At 41.2% G+C, this 18,245-nt stretch overlaps 1 protein-coding gene across 4 annotated transcripts in view; it reads left to right on the top strand.

Annotated features, from left to right (window-relative positions):
- Nucleotides 1-18,005, top strand: part of klf12b (Kruppel like factor 12b) — a 40,761-nt gene extending 22,756 nt beyond the window's left edge. For all 4 annotated transcript variants that reach the window (XM_069532897.1, XM_069532899.1, XM_069532898.1 and 1 more), the window contains exons 4-6: nt 4,865-5,000; nt 11,717-11,874; nt 13,734-18,005. In XM_069532897.1, the coding sequence (XP_069388998.1) occupies nt 4,865-5,000; nt 11,717-11,874; nt 13,734-13,915 (476 nt within the window). In that variant the 3' untranslated portion in view covers nt 13,916-18,005. The remainder of the gene's footprint in view (nt 1-4,864; nt 5,001-11,716; nt 11,875-13,733) is intronic.
- Nucleotides 18,006-18,245: the final 240 nt, after the last annotated feature.

The raw sequence follows: 18,245 nt of genomic DNA, 5'->3' as shown, positions 1-18,245 counted from the left end.
ATGTATTAGTTTTACATAAGCTGTCTGATGTGTCTCCCATGAAGCTCTAGCCTCCAGCTTTAGTGAGAAATTCAAATTGAAATCCATTTAATCATATGAATTATTCGGTTGAAACTATGATAGTAAAATATTTGTAATCATCAGTTGTCAAACATCACAATACACTAAAGAAATATATCTTATTTAAGGAGTCTTCAGAAGTCCCCGGAAATAGACCATGTTCAAACCCATAGTATCCCCAATTTTATATTTATTATTTATTTATTTGATTGCCTTTTAATTGCATCAAATCCACTTTCAGTTAGCCAATAAGCTAAACATTGTATGATAAAGGAACAAGATACTCATGGCCAGTTAGCCATTTAGCTCATACTGCTAGCCAGTTAGCCAATTAGCTAAACAACATATGATAAAGTAAAAACATACTGCTAGCCAGTTAGCTAAATGAAGTATGACAAAGTAACAACCATTCCTAGCTTTTTAGCTTTTTTTCCTTTCTCCTGTTTTCGCCTAATATGAATAAAACTTAAGTAATAACCTGATCTGTGACCATGATGAGTCACATCAGGTAGATTTTTATCAGCGGTGGTGGTGATACCACTTTGCGTCATTACGTCATCAAACAAGATGTTCAGCTATTGTTTTGATCAAGAGACCCCTAGTGGCTGAAGTTACACATTGCACGTTTAATTGAGAAGCTTGTTGTTGTTGAAATGGAATAAAATGAGTCTATATCTGTGTTTGGCAGTTTTGGAGTCAGAGACAAATGATGACACGGACAGGTCCTGGCTAACTTAAGTTCAGATAGATGCAATACCCGTGTGATGCAGCAGGAGTTATGCCAATGACAAGCTGGGTTTAGTTGTGTATTTTGTCTGGCAGACGTCCTGCGCTGTCTTCAGTCAAAGCACTTGCAGACAGTGCTGTGAAGCCTCACTGTGTGTGTTTATACGCTTTTAGAGACAGCCCGTCAGGCGGCAATGTTCCCTTCAGAGAGAAGACAAGGTTTGCAGGTTGAAAGGCTCTTAAATCTTTTACCGAGAGAGATTTCGCTTGGCTGTCATAAATAGTCTCTGGTGTAGGTAAGCAGGGCCGCACCAGTTGTTGCCTTTCCCTTTATAGAGACGCAAACATCTGGGGCAGTTTGAGTATTAGTCCTCTCTAGCCCAACCTAGACAGGGTTTTTTCTCTCTGGGTGTGGTTTTACTGCCATCCACTGCGAGTATTCCGATGGTAGGTGTTTCTGTGAGCAGCACACAGGGCGACTGTTGGTTATAAGAGTTTGCTTTTTTGTCACTCCCTCGCAGGTTGGACATGCACACTCAGACTATTAGTCACACCCATTCGTGTACTGTACATACTTGCAAACAAACAGAGATATGTAATTAGAGCGTGCGCTCAGACAGACATTCGGCTGGCAGGGTGGGGTGGTCCTCGGAGATGGGGCGTTTTAAGTGTTGGATGTCTGCTCCCAAGGAGAGCGGAGGAAAGAAGTAAGAACAGGAAAAACAAGACTTACATAAGAGGGTGTGGATGGATATTGAAGATGGGTGGCACTTAGACAAACACATGCACAGACGTCCACGGTCCAGCTTTAACTCTGCTCAGCTCTGAAGTTACCAAGCTGAAAGGAAATTGGGTGAATGAACAGTAGACCATTGGGTGTGGTGGATACAGTGGTTTAATGAGACAGCAACCAGTAAACAAAGGGAACATTTAGCTACTTGAACTCAATGTGACTGGATGAGAACATTTACATAAAACCTTAAACAGTCAAAATCTAATAAAAAGTGATGTAGTACTACAAGAGCTCGTATTACACTTCTGTAGGGATACGATATGACCTGAATGTCAGATTAAGATAAAGATAACAAACAACTTTTTGACCGTATTAATTGCAGACACTTCTTTGGAGACGTAAGTTCCAATGGCAGCTGTTTCCTCTTTCCACCCTGGTGATTTATCTGCCATATGTTGTGCTGCAGGTAAAAGCCTCTTTCAACATCTGAGTTTTGGTTTTGACCAGTCAACTGTAATTCTTTGGCTCTCATCCTGTTTTCAGTTTTGTGGTCTACGTCAGACTTAGAGGTACTTCTAGGTACAAGCTCCTCATTTTGTCTTGACTGGTCAGAATCCTTTTTCTGGACACCTTGATGCAAATGTCCTCCCCGCATCTGTGCCATGTGGAAGAACGTCATCCAAATTATGGAAAATATGGGCGTAATGATTTGTGGCAAAGAAAATAAAAGAAGTGTAATGGGGAATCTTGTTCTTTGAAGGAGGTTGATTGACTGATTGATTGGTTTAATGGCCAATCACAATCTAATCTCAGCCTTGGATGGCCAGTCACAGCAGATAAGTCTTTTTCAGTCTGAAATTGCATCATGTAGGGTTCCTTTGGAGCAGGGAGTGCAATTTAGGCACAACAATAAAAAGACCTTAAGTACAAATCGCTTTCTTTTGTTCGTACCAATGGAGCTGATCAAAAACAAAAGATTACGAACTACGATGGCACTTAGAGGGTGCATACATTGGCCAAGGCCCAAAAGTCATGAAATGAAACCACATTTAAATGCACTAGATCCAGATTTTTATTTGGGCAACTTGCACCCACTCATAAATATCAGTCCCCTCAACGAGTCAGATTTCTTTTCTGAGAAAGTAATGAAAATGTTGAAAAACGCCCTATTTTGCAGTGATAAAGAAAGTAAAGCGAAATACTTGCTCTGCCCCCTGATTAATCAAAATTTAATAAATTCTCTCTTGGCCCATAGTGCATCCTTCCTCCACGATTCAGAGCAATCTATTCAGTAGTTTTTCTGCACAACAACTGGCATTTTATGTCATTATCTAGTATATATACTGTATATTGTATAGCACAGCTGTCGTCCTTCTGGTGTTTTCCCTGTAAGATGTCACTGTTGGTTTATAACTGGACAAATAAGTTGTTGACATCACGGAGGTCACAAACTGAAGCCCTTTCTGCTCATGTCAAGATTAATGTGATTATTGAAGCTCTCAACATAGATACACTATGGACAACACACACACTCAACCACTCTCCCACGTGCACTCACACACACACACACACACACACACACACAGAGACACACACACAGGTTGGCCATCCTCTTTAAAAGAGGGCGGGTACGCTTCCTTTCAGTGCTGTCTCCCTGTCTCCGGCAGGAGGTTGCCATGGAAACAGGGCTTGACTGGAAACAACAGGAGAGAAAGAAAGAAATCCGGTGCTCTGCCCACCTCTCCACCACTCCTCCATTGTGTCCCTCGCTCAAAATACCCCTTTTGCAACACACAATGCATTTCTAACTAATTGCAGGTTTTCCGTAGGGTAGACGAGCCGGTGACCACTCTGCATAACGCACTCCGCAACAACAGTTAGAAATCTTTAAAAGCAAAAGCTCCAACGGAGTCGCAGCATTTCCTATGTGCGCCCACCCCCCTCCAGTAATAACACCATGTCTGCTGCTAACTCGAGACCTTTATTATGTGCCATTATGGTCACAGTCTCGGCTGAGAGGGCAGAGGAGGTGAAGTCCTGATAGCTCATAAATGCACCAGGATTACAGGAGAATGGGGTCTCAGTGGAAAACACTCTATACCTGAATATATTCAGTGTTTGCAATGCTTTCATCTTCAGACAGATATTAGAAAATCTTCACCATGTTGTTACTATTTCACAGATTAATCATTATGTTGTTTCTGCTGAATTAACTGAATCAGTTAATCGATGGTTAATCCTGTATACTGTAGATTTCCAGGAACATATCCTTGGCATGCAGTCAGCGGCAGGTCTTCACTTTTTTTGACAGTGATCTCTTGAGTTTTCGAGGATGTACGAAGCCTGTGTCCATGGAGACAGGGTGGACAGAATGGCTGCAGGCTCCGGCAATATAACCGATGAGCTGTCACAACTTTTGGAAACGGATGTAACTTTGTCATGTTGCCCTGAGAGACAGATACTCCTGTGCTCATGGGCTGAGGGGGGTCGTGGTTTGAACAGCTTGCAACTGGCCAGTGAAACTTTCAGCTGAGTTTGCTTGCTAATTATCAGGATCCGCTAAGAAAAAAGACCACAGCAGTGAATGGATGAAATTAGACTCTTGTCTTCTCTCCGGGCCTTTTATGTGAACGTTTGCCATTATCATGAATATGATTCTCTGTCAGTTTCTCATGTGGGGGAACAGAGAACAGAGAGAGCAGAGTCACTCTCATGCACATGCACTTTTAACTTGGACATGTTCTGTAGTCTCTCTGTGCACGATACACACACACACACACACACACACACACACACACACACACACACACAATAACAAAGGTTCCAGCACACAACAAAGACACCCAAATGATTCTCCACCCAGCTTCTTATCTCTATAGTTGGAGGCTGTGTGTGTTTGGTTGTTCTGTCCTTAGCTACCGACTTGAAATACCAACACACACACACACACACACACACACACACACACACACACACACACACACACACACACACACCCACACACCCTAACCATAACCGTCACAACTAAATGCCTAATCCTAACCATAATTCTTACACACACACACACACACACACACACACACACACACACACACACACACACACACACACACACACACATACATACATATATATTTCTAGATACAGTGACAGTTTTGCAGTCTGAAGGATAATTCTTTGTAACAAGGGATTTATCAAATGACAACATAAAACTGTATAAAGGCGATGCCCTCATGACAATTAGAAACACTTTCCAGCACACACAACGTGATATGCCTTATAAGTTTCCAGGGCTGGCTCCAGTATCATGTGTCTGACTCCTGTGTCTGCGTCCCGTCCTCACAGCACACACAGACCCCAATGGCCTATCGCCAAGGCAGATCAAAAGTGACAGCGATGACGACGACCTGCCAAACGTGACCTTGGACAGTGTTAATGAGACCGGCTCCACTGCACTGTCTATAGCCCGCGCTGTACAAGAGTGAGTATCATGATCTGTACGTGTGTGTGTGTGGGTGTGTATGTGGGTGGAGGTCTTCATGTGGACTTTTTCTCCTGTTATGACCCTAAAATCAAAAATCAAATACACACGTCTCTGTCTTCAGCTGTTATTTCTGTTCAGTGTTGTGACAGGAATGTTTCAGGCTTCGATGCTTACACTCTTCACTTTTGGCAGCTGTTGAATCTGTTGATCAGGAATTTTCAATTAGCTCCACTGTTAAAGTGTTTGTATTCAAAGTATTTACATCCTTCACTTCATTACACTCCTGAATCGTACACTGTTACATAAGTGTTATTTAAAATAAATGCCTCATAGCACCATGCAGTTTCTCACCAACAGAAAAAAGGAAAAGAGTAAAAGAGTATAAAATGTCATTGCATATATTAACAGTTTAGTACATCCGTCCATTTTGAGGGTTGAGTTGAACTGGTCCCAGCTGACATTGTGCATGAGGTAACAAAGCACATTTACTTAGTTACTGTACTCAAGTATTTTCCACATGTATCTTAACTTAAGATGATTCTTTTCAATTTTACTCCACATATATCAGCAAATATTTGTACTTTCTATTCCACTACATATATATACATTGCGGTTCACATTGTTTTTTATATTTTTGAAAGTAATCAGTGTTTAAATTATAGGGAAATTGGTTTGCTGATCCAATTAGAGCAGACAGGCCACCAGTCACTGGGCTGACAGACACAAACACCCATTCATGCTCACATCCACATTAAAGAAAATGAAATTTAAAGAGGACTTGACTCTTTGAGAAAGAGAAACAGAAACTGTTTGCTCAGATTGGTAAATTTAATTATACAAAATAGAATGGCATTGAGTAGAGAGCATTCCTCCACCAGGGCCCAACAGTCGAGCTGCACCAAATGCCACACTCTCATACATCAGTTCCCCAAATATGCCAGATTCAGACATTATTCCCTGGGGAGTTGGTGGAAATGAAAAGAAAAAAAAGTTGAATAAAGTGATAAAAAAAGATCTGAATCCACAGCAAATTTTAATGTTTGCTTTCTTAAACATGTTCCCATCCTTCTCCCAAGTTTCCTGAAAATGTATTTAGTGTTTTTTGCGTAATCCTGCTTATAAACAAACAGAAAAACAAACAGGGTTTAGAGTACCGATGTTTAACATGCTTTCCCTGACACCCATTGTCTGAAACTTGTGTAACACAGAGTTTTCTGAATTTCGTTGCGATATTCTAACTGCTCTTCCACTTTTCAATGTGTGTGCGTGGGTGGCTGTGCATTTGTACCACTGCATATGGCTCAGACATACTTTCTGCCGTGTTCGGCCTACAGACTATCACAGCTCCTGCGGTGCCCGTCCATCTGCGTTGAATGAAAAGGCTTCCCTCTTCGATGAATGACAGCTCACAGGATTCTGATCCAAAAGCAGGAAATCAGATGCAGAGAAACATTTGGCCCGGCCCTGCCCTCCTCCCCTGCCACCCATAAACCCAGAGCAGTCAGACCTAGTAGCCTGGCCAGACTCCCTTTAATACCCACAGGGACTTTTATTCAGGCTAACTGTGAGGAAAGTATTCCAGGACTCTGTGAGAATCCTGCTAATGATGCAGCAACATTAACGAGGCTGACGCTAAATAGTAGGCCAACCCCAGACTGGTTGTGTTTTGGTGCTAACACTCCAGCTTTGACATTGTGTGCAGGGCATTTTACATTCTTTGCCCGTGCACTGCCGGCCGTGTGAGGATCGACAGTTATGAAAGTTTTTGTGCAACACATTTAAAAACTATCTGGCTGTGGCTGCTCTGTGCAACAAGGAAGACTCACACAAATGCACATGCACAACCACACACAACTCTGAGACACTCACTGGAGGACTCTGGTTTCAGTGCAGGTTATTGAAAGGGACAGGCGTGCCCCTGAGTGCCACACGTGGGCACCGGGTGGTCAGAGGAGAACAGAGGTTGGCAGGACCCAACCTTTCAGTGCCCAAGCTTTCACTATGGAGATAAATCACCAGCCAGGCTTAGCAATGCCCTGCCAGGGCCTGCCCACACACTCGCTTCTCTGTGTGCAAAGTGCAGACTGTGCTGTGTGGAAAACTGTGCGCTCCTGTGTGCGTGCTGTGTGCGTGTCAGAAACTCTGTGTTCACGTCTTTAAGTATATAAATCCTCCGATGTGTGTGTGTTTGTACTCTATGCATGCACGTGTTCCTGCACAGTGGACAGAACAGCTGGTTCCAGAAGGAGGTCAGCCATTGTCAACAGGAACACAGACTTGGATGTTTGTCTGTGAAAAACAAAGAAGTCTGTAGTCTCCTTGAGTTACACGATGGGAGAACGTGCACTCGGTATTGACACAACACATGCGCTCTGTGGACATCTGCAGCGCAACAGAAGCGAGCAGCGCTTCTTTGAAACATATCACTCCATTGTGCTGCTATATTTCTTTTTTCCTTTTCATTTGCACATGCACAGAGAGCGTAGAAAGAACCACTTTATGTAATTTAGTGTCCATATTTACACGAGCAGTCATCCACAGAGCGTCAGGGAGGAGAAGTGTAAGGGCGGAGGATAGGAGTGCCTGCAGCCTCCAATCCAGGTATCCATATATAAATAAATGAGAGAGAGTGAGAGTGTGTGTGTCATGTGCTTCTTGGGCAGCCTCCTCCATATTCATGCGTTTCCCTGGGGACCAGTGGATAGGCTATTGTGGGAGAGCACAAGCGAAAGAGAGACAGTTACAGAGAGATGGGAGAGGGAAAGAAGATGTGTGTGTGTGTGTGTGTGTGTGTGTGTATATATATATATATACATATATATATATGTATGTGTGTGTGTGTTGGGGGCAGGGGCTTGTGTTGGAAGGGTTGTGTCTGTCGAAGTCTGGCCGGTCCCCAAGGACCTGGGGCCAACGAAGCAGAGCAGGTGGAGGGAGGGGAGACACGGGGTGAGGTGAGGGCTCGTATCCTTGGACAGGTACAGGAATGCCCAGTGGGCAGTCTTCCAGCGCACACTCACACTTTCACACACTCACATTTCTCTTCCTGTTTTCTCTATAATTCCACCATTTGGTCTGTTTAAGAACCGCGTCGAGCTGTTGCTGATTCGAAACTGTTGTTTGACCCCGTTTCCTTTGAGAAATATGCAGCGTGTTTGCGTTGCGGGAAACCCCCCACTTCCAGGTGACAGACATATACACATTCTGTCGCACACAGAGCAGCAGATGAAGAGGACGGCGACAAAGGAACCAAAACAGAGGTCAGCTCTGTTTGACTTGGTTCTCAACTGTACTTCCTATTTCTCTCTGTGCTGCTACAGGAGACACAAGCAGACACACACACTCCCACAGCCACGGTGCTGCACTGACACAGGGTTCATGGCAGTGTGAATAGGCCTCTGGGCTCACATGAGAAAATACAGCTAATTGATTCAAGCAGCTATGATACATATGTTGTCGGAGACCTCAAGATATTGTTGTTGCCAAGAAATGCACCCGAGTCTCAGCTTTGTTTTCTGTTGACTTTGCCACTTTTTGCGTTGCATTATTTGATTTATGTTTTTGCTCAGCTTTTGTAAAAAAGAGCAATCTTTAAATACAACTTTTCCATGTTGTAATTATAGTGTTTGCCTCACCAGCTACTCTGGAGTTGCTGGTTTAAGTGCATCTGTGGAACAAGGGTAGTTATGTTTCCCTGTGTAGTTTGACATGCTGTAAACCTGCTGATACAAATAGACTTTTAGTATCACTCAGGGTTACACAAAAAGTGGTGGTGAAATATTTTCAACCCACAGAGAAACATGAAAACGCCACAGACGGTCATCGTGGATGGCTTTTATTCATCTGTTTATTATTCTGTCATTTAGGGCCACAAGTAATAAATAATTTAAATGAATTGATGGATCATTCAGATTTAATATGACTGTTAATAGTGAAAACTGTCCATCACAGTTTTACAAAACCTTAAGTTGTGTCTTTATATGTCAAATGTTGTCGGACTAACTAAAAAATATATTATTTTTGTTGCTGTAATATAAAACGATGTTTTTACTTAGTTGAAGCTGACACCAGCAAATGTTTGCCTTCTTTTGTCTTTGTTAAATGACTTTAACAATTAATCAACAACAATCTGGAATACATTTTCCATCACTGAACAACTTGAAATGTTTCAGCCCTCCTCAGAGATCACATCTCCACTTCGTCCAACTATCCAGAAATGAAGCCAAAATATCTGGAATACAAACGCTGATGCCAATCACGCCATTTGGAACAAGAATCAAATAATTTCCAAATATATAAATTACAACCAAAAGTAGCAGAAAAATTAACACGTAAACAGCAGAAATCTGTCTGCTGCTAAATTAATGAGTTGATTCATGTGAGTAATTAGTTGTTGTTTATTCTTTATTCTCTTTCTTTTAGTAGCTATTGTTCTCCAGACTCCTTAAATTATTTCATGATCACGGAGTCACTTCAGAGATGAAGTCAGAACGTAAACATCCGCCTTCTTGTGCTCGGTGGCTGAGCTCCGAGTGTTTCCACTGTAAATCCTGCAGCCACAGACACACACACACACACACACACACACACACACACACACACACACACACACAGAGGCCCATGATACCTCAGATGGTTGTCAACGATTTTTCTGTCACATTAGCAGGTGACCCAGTCGTCCCATCAATCACTCAGCTGTTATCAATGCGCCTCTTTGTCTTGATGTTGGGTTTTGTCATCACGTTACAGTGTGATATTTTCTGAGCATGGAGAAGCAGTAGAGACAGCGAGATGAAGCGAGGGGGGAGTTAGAGTTCACTTCGTGTCTGACCCGTGTGATCATTTCCTGTACAGCTTCACATTGGCCGTGAGCCAAGAGCAACAGGTGATCTGTATGTATGTGTGTTTGTATTTGTGTGTGTTTGTATTTGTGTGTGTGTGTGTGTGTGTGTGTGTGTGTGTGTGTGTGTGTGTGTGTGTGTGTGTGTGTGTGTTGATTGCACGCTTAAATATCTGAGTCTGTGTTTGACAAATCTGCACAGACAGACAGACAGAGACAGGAAGTGGCGTCTGTGCGGTGGAGGAGACACAGACACTGGCGGCCTGTCTAATGCTCCCCACTCTTCTTTCGAATCCTCCGGTGCTTACCCGCTCTCTTCCTCCGTCTCCGTTCCCCGGTTCAGCTCAACCTCTAACCCTTTTTCTCAATATTCACAACAAAAACTCTGAACTGAGAAAACTGTTTGTGCCGAGATCGCCCTGTTAACCATATCCCACAGATATTACTCCTCCCTGCTCGTAAACAGAGATGTTCTTGTTTTCCTTCTCGACTGTATCTTTCTTGACAGTTTTCTCTCTCTCTGTGTGTGTGTGTGTGTGTGTGTGTGTGTGTGTGTGTGTGTGTGTGTGTGTGTGTGTTGCAGTCATGTGTTTATTACTGTGTGAAAGGTTTCATGGCTCACAGTCCCTGGTGAGACCACCCTACCTCCTCTTTGTTCCCTCCTTCATTTATTTCTGTGTAGTTGTACACACATGTGTGACCAAATTTAGATTTAACACAGATATGATATGATACGTCTCAGCAAATAATCTATACACACTACACTGACAAGTCATATGTGCATGGCAGCAAAAGCACACAGACACACACACAGAACTTTGCTGCAGGGACTTCAGTGATTAGGGTGACAAATGATATAATCAGCTGATCTATTGATTATCTATTGGAGAGGAAATGTCATGGTGAAAAAGTATTGATGGTAGAAATAGGCTCAGGAGTCATTAAGCTCACTTTAAAACACTTGGAAATAAACAGTTTCCACCTTTGATTGATGGAAGTCTGGGAGCAGAGTGAATACCAGCGGTCTTACCTCATCTGCTAACCCCTGTTAGGCTACAGCGGTATTACAGTGCCACCTGCTGGTAAAGCTACTGTCCTACCACCTACCTATTAGAATATAAGCTATAGTATATTATGGTGTATACTAAGGTGTCTTTACATTAAGTCGTCTATTTACTGTATGCAAGAAGTTCATTCAATGATATTCTACAATATTTGGGAAAACTTACATGAACACTCACCACACTGACCTAAAACTAGAATGGCCCCATAGTGTATGCCTCCAACAGTCCACTTAAATTCAATCACTCTGCACTGAACTGCACACAGATAGATCCATGAATTGAGAAATTCTCCATTCTTTGAGAAATCAGTGAAAATGTATAAGAAGAAAAAACACACAACATCTCAGACAGACGAAGAAACAGCAATGAAAACAAAACGTTCCTGTGGAGGTAAAAAAATGCTAACAGTTGATAGCATTACAATATGTACCATTGCATAAACTACAATAAAATGCATTTTACAGATTTGTGTTTTCTTTAATATGTCTCAGAAATGAATCAGGAAGTTTGGTCCTGAACTATTTGAAAAATGTCACTTTCAACTGAACTTCAACTGAAAGAGACAATAAGAAGTTTTTTTTCCTAATCTCATCCAAAATAACTTTGTGTTTTTGCAGCTGAATGCGATTCATCAATTTCCTTTGTGCATTCATTGTGTCCTTCAACACTACACCGAAAATCACAATGTTTTGAGTAGGTTTTTTTTGCTACTTGTCCCGTGTGAAAAAAAATGACATACTGCTGAAACTTGAACACATCATTGTCTTTTTCTAATAACTCTTTATCAATTTGTATTTCTTTTCTTGCAGTTCCATTTCCCCGTTCAGTATTGACAGCATACGGCGTCCTCGGAGGTCAGAGTCTCCAGATTCCAAAAAGAGGAGAATCCACAGATGTGACTTTGAGGGCTGCAATAAGGTGTACACCAAAAGCTCCCATTTAAAAGCACACAGAAGGACGCATACAGGTCAGTAAGACGGAGGGTGTATGTTAAAGGGCTGTAAGACTTAGGTGAAAGGGATCTACTGGCAGAAATTGAATATAAAATAATCCTAGGGATGTTTTCACTAGTGTGTTTCATCTAAATCGTACAAATTGTTGTTTTCTTTACCCTAGAGTGGCCCCTTTATATTTAAATACTTTATATTTACATCAGGAGCAGGTCCTCTCGACGGAGGCCGCCATGTTTTTTTTACAGTATCTTAGACTGGACTAAACACCTTTTGAGATTTTCTGACAACTGAAGGCTGCCACAGGTTCTCTGTCATGTTTGGCAGGGGAGGGTGGGGTGAGGGGTAATATTCTACTAGTGCCACAGTCGTTTTGAAGAATTTGTACACAGTTGAATCTGGATTACAGGGGACTAAAGGTCAATCCCAAATGACGACTAAGACAAAGGCAATTTCAGTAACAGAAAAGAAACATTCAACGACAAAAGCAAACACATCTTTCTTTCCAAATTCGATTGAACATTGTGTGTATGTAAACCAGCCAAACTGAAAAAGGTCCAAAGGTTTCTAGGAAACGTCTTCAAGACAGCTTTTGAAACTGAGACCTGATAGTTAGAAATCCACTGAAGCGAGCTGACGAGACTTTTGCCATCTGCTTCAAGTTATGCAAACTTTCTAATCTTGAACTAAACTAACCTCTTAAAATAACTAGAATAACTATTTTCACTTGTATGAAGTGATAAGAAGAAAACAAACATTGCTGAGTCAAACAGGAAGTGATGCATCATGTTCTGTTCTTGTCTAGCACCGAAACAACATGATGCCTCATAAGAGTTTCTGAATGTTATTATCCGTGTGTCATGTAAAGTCAATCTGAAGACAGAACATATGACTATACTTTAATTGTTTCATTTATAGTTTCTTATAATCAGGCTTTATGTCGCCTTGTTGTAATCGCTGCCTTAAGGCTTGTCCTGGTAGTTCATTGTCTGCTTTAAACCAAAGGTGTGTGGTTGTGTTGATAATACCATTTGTTTACCACACCCTATAATGAAACAATACAGTACACAGCTGACATTTAAAGTGGCAGCACAGAGGAAACAGAGATACAGGTTTGTAGCATTAGTCATGTTTGACCTTAAACTACCTTTTACTGAGCAACAGCGCCCTCTGCAGCCTCACATTGAGTATGATTCTGTTGTTGCGCTCCGAGTCCAAGTGATGAAGTGGTTTTCATGCAGTGAAAATCAAAGCTCTGAATGAGGATATTACCCATGATCCTCTGCTTCCTTAACCAGGAGAGCAACAAATACAAACAAACTCTGGATATTTTAAGTTTCCACACTGAATATCGGAGATAAACCAAGTTTATTTGTAATGATTTCTGAGTATTACAAAGTGATCCACAGCTCAGCTTCACACTTCAGTTAGTTCCTCACAGGAGAATCATCAAACTCATTTTTATGCTGCTGTTTTATGGGAAGAAAAAAGGCACAGAGTTGCTTCAAGGTTGTTTTTATAACATTGCTGTTAAAATTATAACAGCAATACTCATAACAATGTAACTCGGTGGAGCAAATACGTCCCCAACATTCTCCGTCAATTCAAACAAGTTCCACACAATCATAGATATCAGTTCCCTCGATATGTCTGATGTGTTTCATCAGGTTTTATTTTCTGGGAAAAATGTGAAAATGTTGAAAAACAACCCGTCTTGCAATGTTAAAGAAAGTGAAAGCAAAGTTGTGAACCAACAAGTGCAAACTTACAACTTTTTGGGGGATACATCCTCACCCACAGAGCATCAGTACCAACATGTGACCCACTGGATATTCAACATACACTGAGTTTTTCCTCTCTCTCTCTTCCGCTCCAGGGGAAAAGCCATACAAATGCACCTGGGACGGTTGCACGTGGAAGTTCGCCCGCTCTGATGAGCTGACGAGGCATTACAGAAAACACACGGGGGTCAAACCCTTCAAGTGCGCAGACTGTGACCGCAGCTTCTCCAGATCTGACCACTTGGCTCTGCACCGACGGAGACATATGCTGGTGTGAATCAGACGGAGAGAGATAAAGAGAGAGAGAGAGAGAAAAAGCGAGGGAGAGATCAATGCATACAAACACACAAACACACACATAGGCAGCCGGGGGAGCGGGATCTCCCTGTGAATGTCTTTCAGCTGGCCTGGATGAACACACAGACACACACACCACACACAGACACACACACACACACACACACACACACACACACACTTACACATTGACAAACACACACACACACACACTCTCATCCGTCAGAGGGCGAGGAGACGTCGAGGTGCACGGAGCTTGCGGAGCAAAACACAGGGTCACGTCTGGATCTTCTTGGGGTTGGAAGGAGCAGACGGCAGGATCTTTTATCGGAGTCTAATAGGGAACTGTCTTTTACAGCACTGTTCATAAATGTTTCACTTTGATTTTTAAAACAAACTCTTCATTTGGACAAAAAAATTATATATAATGCAATCGCAACCCTTTTTTTTTTTTTCGCTTTCTTTCTTTTCACTATATTGTTCCAGTTGCTGCTTTTCCAGCATTTCATAATGTGAAAGACACCATTGAATGGAATGGATTTTAGAGTTTCAGGCCTGGACTGGATCGCAGGGACCTTGTTGGAGTTAAAGGCAGTATTGCTTTCCACCGGAGTCTGATTTACAAACAGCAGGGGGCGCCATGTAACCGCGGATTGGCCTCCTTTGCCTGCTGGAGTCTGCTGTTTGGTTCTCGCATAGATGCTAAAAGTGGGCTGGACTTTCACCTTCCCTACAGCCAGCAAACAGTCGACACCATCCCAAGCCGGAAGGATCAACCTCACCAACACCTCCACCGAGTCATCCGTTTATTATGAACGATTACAAAAAATGGACATGCACATCATGGCACCAGCAGAGAAGCACATCATTTATCACGAGACTGCCCAAACGACATCAGTGCTATTCTTTCTACGTCGAGCCTCTTGAAATCTTTGGTTGATTTTGTGCTGTGATTAGCAATCAGTAAAGTGCAATCTTAAAGGATGAATATACTTTCAGTATGACAACGTTTTGTTTATTGAATCTTGTTTTTGTTTTTTCAAATGCCTGCTTATTGCTTATGTTTGACTCGGAATGAAAAAGAAAAAAAAACCAACCCCTCATGTACAGTGAACTTTGAAACAATCAGAGGAGATTTTCAGTGAAAAAAAAAAGACAGAGGCACCTTACAGACTCATGCGTTCATCCTGTCCCGATCTATCGTGTTGTTATTATTCAGCTCTGTTTTCTCAGCTGGGTTCGACAGTGAAAGGAATTTGTGGTGGTGGGGTTTTTTTTTTTTTGCACAGCAGCACTTGACCATAAGCTGATGTTGACACCGGCTGCAGTGTTACAGGGATAGCGTGGTACCTGACGTACAAACACAGAAGAGCAATACACTCTGAACAAAGTGATGGGAAGGAGCAGCCGCTTCCTCTCTGTTATGTTTGCTGATGATGTCAATATCCGAGGAGAAGTTTCTTGCCGGGCCAGCTCCTCATTCCGTTCCACGCCCCCCCGTCATCGGTTTGCAGCTCCAGCACAAGACTCTGAATCCGACGTGTCTCAGTCAGAGAGTCACTATAAATCATTTAATTTTGTTTTTATTATGTTTGTCTCAAACAAACTTGAAATGTTATCACCTCAGACCAGATATATGTCAAGATTATTGTCTAATTTACCTGAGATTTGGTTATTTAGAACGCTGAAAGAAGTCACACACACACACACACATACACACACACGAAAAATACATGCACATTTACATACATGAAAACATAGTGCATGTGCATCAAGGCTTTTTGGATTAAATGCATTAAAATGGCAGATTTATCTCTTAGAACGTCACACAACCTTAATCAGGAAACTCAATTTGAAGAAATATTTTTATATTCATAATAAAAGACAATGTTGCAGGTGTTTCCAAAGCTCTTAGGCTGAGGAGGGGCTCCAGACATAAACACGGAGCATCGGACCAGCTCATATTATTTGATAGGTCTGCTAAATGTATTTATTGGACCGAAGCCAGTCAAAGGAAATGGTGACCTTTTTGATATTGCACCTTGAAAACCATACACTTACACACATGTCACACTCTAACACACACACACACACACACACACACACACACACACACACACACACACACAGGCAAAGTAGCCAAATCCAGGATATTTCCACACATGCACCCAACGTATGTGACACCCCCACCTTGATGTAATGGAGAAATGTATGTCATCCTTATTTATGCATATTGTTTGTGCACAACTTCATTAAGCCCGGTTGTATTAACATTTTGGCAAAAGCATATCAGCACCTTGTTTGTTTCGTATGATTTTCAAATGATTTTATTTCAGATGTCGATTTATAAACAAATAATCATCATGGTATTATTATTATTATATATCATCCATATAATGTATAAGATCATTTTTATGATTGATGGGGCACGTCATCATTGCATATAACTTTTTTTTTCTTCTGTAAAAAGGATCTTTTTGAAATGTTGTAATATATGTGATAGTGAAGAGAAAACTTATTACAAAGTTCTACATCCTGTATATACATCGGAAAAATAGGGCTTTTGATTAGTAGATGCAGGAAATACATTTATACATGTAAAGTCTTTTTTCAGAGACTGTAATTTATCTAATTTGGTATACAGTGAAATGGGGCTAATGGTATTCATCATGTAAATTATCATATGTGGTGTTATGTAACAGTTTGCTTTTCTTTTTTTTTTGGTTTCTTTGGTTTGTGGTTAAATAAGTTCACGATCAAATCATTTTTATTCCCAAGGCTGAACCAGTGTTTGCTATAATCAACAAATTATTTATATACATTGACCGTATTAAGGTACTCGATTCCCTCTGTTGTTATTTTGCTACACCCGGACAAAACGGATATATCGATCAAGCACATATCAACAACACATGTACTCTACTACACAGTATGTGACGTTGCATGCCTTAATACACCAGTTTTTCAAACAAATTCAATTAGACTTGGTGTCTCCACAGGACAGGGTGAATTGTATTTCCCTTCAAGCGTCTCTTTCCTCATTTTAAAGCATAATTTTGCAACGGTAACCAGGGTCAAAGTTATGCAATAATAATGAATAGTGCCTCATATCACAAACGTGTAACACCCACTGCTCTGTGCAGGGTTTCGATTGCTCCAATTAATAAATTTCAAATGAGAAATCATGATTTTTTTTTTTTCGGTGATAAATACAAAAAAAAAAGCACACAACATTATGCAAGTCGGACCTCTAACGTTTGAACTTTTCCTTTTTTCGCACTGAGCCTTATGCCGTTGTGTCAAATGCAGCGTCGTCCCATAACACGCTTTCACCGGCTGTTTATAGCACGCATTATCACTTTGCTTGGAATAAGTCACTTCCTCTGCGGGGAACGAAACCGAGTTACGAAGGCCTCTTGATGTTTCAGCTTCAGCACATTAACTCAACAAAGTGATTCCACGGAAGATATGAGGAATCTGAAAAAAAAAATCCTGTGGCTGGGATTCCAGCTGTAAAGTGATGCCTTTGTTTATGAATACTGATCTTACGCTTTCTATCAGTTCAATATCTACTTTACTTTCTGTGTAACATCTGTTTTCAGTTCCTGGTTTTAAACTTTTTAAGTAGTGAAGCCAATGCCTATGTTTCGAGTTTGCTGATATTACGTACAGTAATCGTTGTTCCTGTATTTATGTAAAGTGAGTGTAGTGTATATATATTCAGATCTTTTCATTCTTACCGTATAGGAAAAAAAAATAAATTGTGATATTGCTCAGCATAGCTTCTAAAAGGGAGATCTTGCTCATGGAATTCCACATCTGTAAAAGAAAAATTTTTAATCCTGATATTTTTCAAAAACTTCAAGAACAGGTGTCCTTTCTTCTTTTTGTTTTCTGTTACGCTTTTCTTTTTTCTCTAAGAGTTGTTTAAGTATCCAGTCAGTGTTTTTGCCTTTTTCTCTGTATTTTTCATATGGATGGAGCTGTGAAATTAAAATAAGTTCAAAAATATACATGTATATTAATATGAATGGAGGCATGAAGGTTAATAAAGTTGCATTTTGTATGTACACTGGTTATGGAGCTGGTAGCTATCTGTGACTGAGGTGGATGGTATGTGGTCTCACTTAGACATCTGAGCTCTGCGCTCACTTTCGCTGGCATTCAGAAACCTGATCTTGGTATTAGGGAAGCCATTTTAAATGATAGCTGATATACAGTAGAGTGACTTGTCTGAAGATCGCTACACTACAGGAAGAGGAAAGAGAAATTTGGTGCCACCGTGGACGCACATGCAGATTAAAAAAATT

The sequence above is a fragment of the Paralichthys olivaceus genome, chromosome 10, assembly GCF_024713975.1.
Source record: "Paralichthys olivaceus isolate ysfri-2021 chromosome 10, ASM2471397v2, whole genome shotgun sequence".
Taxonomy (NCBI): domain Eukaryota; kingdom Metazoa; phylum Chordata; class Actinopteri; order Pleuronectiformes; family Paralichthyidae; genus Paralichthys; species Paralichthys olivaceus.
This window is presented reverse-complemented; position numbering and strand designations above follow the sequence as displayed.